At 38.1% G+C, this 2281-nt stretch overlaps 1 protein-coding gene across 1 annotated transcript; it reads right to left on the bottom strand.

Annotated features, from left to right (window-relative positions):
• Nucleotides 1–817: 817 nt before the first annotated feature.
• On the bottom strand, nucleotides 818–1564 carry LOC124375051 (piggyBac transposable element-derived protein 4-like). The gene has a single exon (XM_046833175.1). It carries the CDS (start codon nucleotides 1562–1564, stop codon nucleotides 818–820), a length of 747 nt encoding a protein of 248 aa, XP_046689131.1.
• Nucleotides 1565–2281: the final 717 nt, after the last annotated feature.

The following is a 2281-nucleotide window of genomic DNA, read 5'->3' as shown; positions in this document are numbered from 1 at the left end:
CTAAACACAGTTAAATTCTAACTCCGCGCGTAGTGATTGGTCGGTTTAGTTCGTTTGTTTGGTCGCACTGTTATGACAGGTTAGAGGTTATAATTTGTTATTTTATATGTTTGACTAGCAATACGCGCTGTTTCTTCTCAATCGACTGAATTACGATTGATTGCAGAGTGATTTAAACTAATAATTTACTTAACACTATCAACATTTGTCAATAGTATGACATAACCTATAAACTCAGTTTCTCAACTTTTGTGTCAATCTAACAATTAATCAATCAATCACAGTTTACGATAATGAAATATCAGTGTACAATTATTTACCTTTATTGTTGTAGTTGTTGTAAATGACGAATCTAAGCACTCCACATTTTCACGAATAAACATAGTTATCTGCTTTATCCCGTGCGGCGGACCCACAGTTATCTGCTTTATCCCGTGCGGATCCCGTGCGGCGGACCCACTGGACGGGCATCGTAACGTTACCGGGCGTTACACTTTTTCATGAGTGACTCCGAGCCGCAACCTAATTTAACCTCTTAATGCCCACTACATGATGCAGTATATAAAAAAAATTATTTTATGCTAAAAGTTACTTTAAATGGTACTTAGATGACCTGTAATTTTTTTCAGATTTTTAAATTTACTATTTAACCAAATTTTGGGTAAGTGCCAAATCTGGCACATTGGGCAATAGAGAAAATAGTGCACTTTAGAGAAAGTAAACAGGACATAAGAAAAACTAATAGTATATTGCTTCATAATTACAGTATATTTAGAATTATAAGTAAAACACATTACTACACAGTATAAGGAGCACCTTACAAGTGGAAATCCACAAAACAGTTCTTTCCTTTGTTTAGGCAGAGGTGAACTTTACACTTTTCACACATAATGGATGATTTCTGCTTGCAGAAGGGATGCTTGCATCTCTGCCTATCTTCGACAACAGATGGCCAATGTCCAACTCCATCTTTTCTAACATCTGGTATAGGGATATTGACACATGGACCTTTCTTCTTTTTCTTTGAAAATTCGTTCTCTACCCTGTCTGTTGATGGCCTTCCTCTTTTTATTGGGTCAGCTCCTAAGTTACAAAGAGACTCGGCCACCTCACACCGGAAAGCTAGCAAATCCATTACTCCCTGCTTAGCAATTCCATTATGTTGACAGTCTCGTCTGAAGAGAAGCCATCCATTGACAATACTTACGTCAACAAAGTGGAAGAAAAACCTCAAATAAAACTTCCGAGATCTTAGATTAATTCGGTAGTAGCTGATAAGTCCATCTAGAAGGTCCACTCCCCCCATGAACTTATTGTATGTTGTAACGATTTTAGGGCAAGTGACATCAATCTGCTCACGACCTTTAGAGTCAAAGCGTTGCACAGTGTTGATAGGGCAAGCAGACTCAAAAGTTGACGCAAGAGACACCCCTCGATTGTCTAACCATTTTACAGCCCTAATTTTTACCCCATCAATTGTTGCCTCTTTTTCCTCATAAGACCCACGGCCTTTCTTTTTCATTTCTTGGTCAGATGAAAACATACAAGCCTGGAATTCGTCCATAGTCGTATGGTCTCCGAGGGATTGGAAACCAATATTTGCTAGAGTCACTAAGAGAGTGGGTGATGAGTACCAGTTAACAAAATAGTTTAAGAATTTGTTTTCATTACGAGGCAAGTGTTTCAACCAGTCGTAAAAACAACATTTGAACCCTAGCTCCAATGTCATGTAGGGAAAGTAAGCAGGTAGTATGCGACCAGTGTAGATCTCTCAATAATTGTGAATCAGACCCGTGCTGTCACAAAGTACATAACAGTTTTGTATCCAACTTGTGGGGTTTTCATCGGGTTGTACTGTTTTAGTAAAGATGTGCTTTTGAAGGGCACAATCTGTTCATCAACACAGAGCATTTTGTTCCTCAATAGTAATGTTTTTGAATTTGTTTTGAAGAGCATCAATTAGTGTGCGGATTTTAAATAGCCTATCTTTGTTTTGGATCTTTCCTGTATTGGCATGTGATCATTGTTATTGAAGTGGCAAGTTGGCCTTCAGTTCCTCCCATCTGTTACGTGACATAACATGTGCAACCTTTATTACTCGTCTGTATTTCCATTCCAATACATCCTACTCCTAGGTAGACCATAAATGCTCATGTCAGATGCAAATGCCTATAAACTGCTTCTACATTCCTTCTCTGAGGTATTCAAGGGGTTTATTCGGAATTTTTTTGGACACTATACAAGTTTGACTGAGTAGCAATCCAAAGTTAAAAGGTCATTG

The sequence above is a fragment of the Homalodisca vitripennis genome, unplaced genomic scaffold, assembly GCF_021130785.1.
Source record: "Homalodisca vitripennis isolate AUS2020 unplaced genomic scaffold, UT_GWSS_2.1 ScUCBcl_12850;HRSCAF=22784, whole genome shotgun sequence".
In the NCBI taxonomy this organism is placed as follows: domain Eukaryota; kingdom Metazoa; phylum Arthropoda; class Insecta; order Hemiptera; family Cicadellidae; genus Homalodisca; species Homalodisca vitripennis.
Note: the sequence above shows the minus strand (reverse complement) of the source record. Positions and strands in the feature narration are given on the sequence as shown.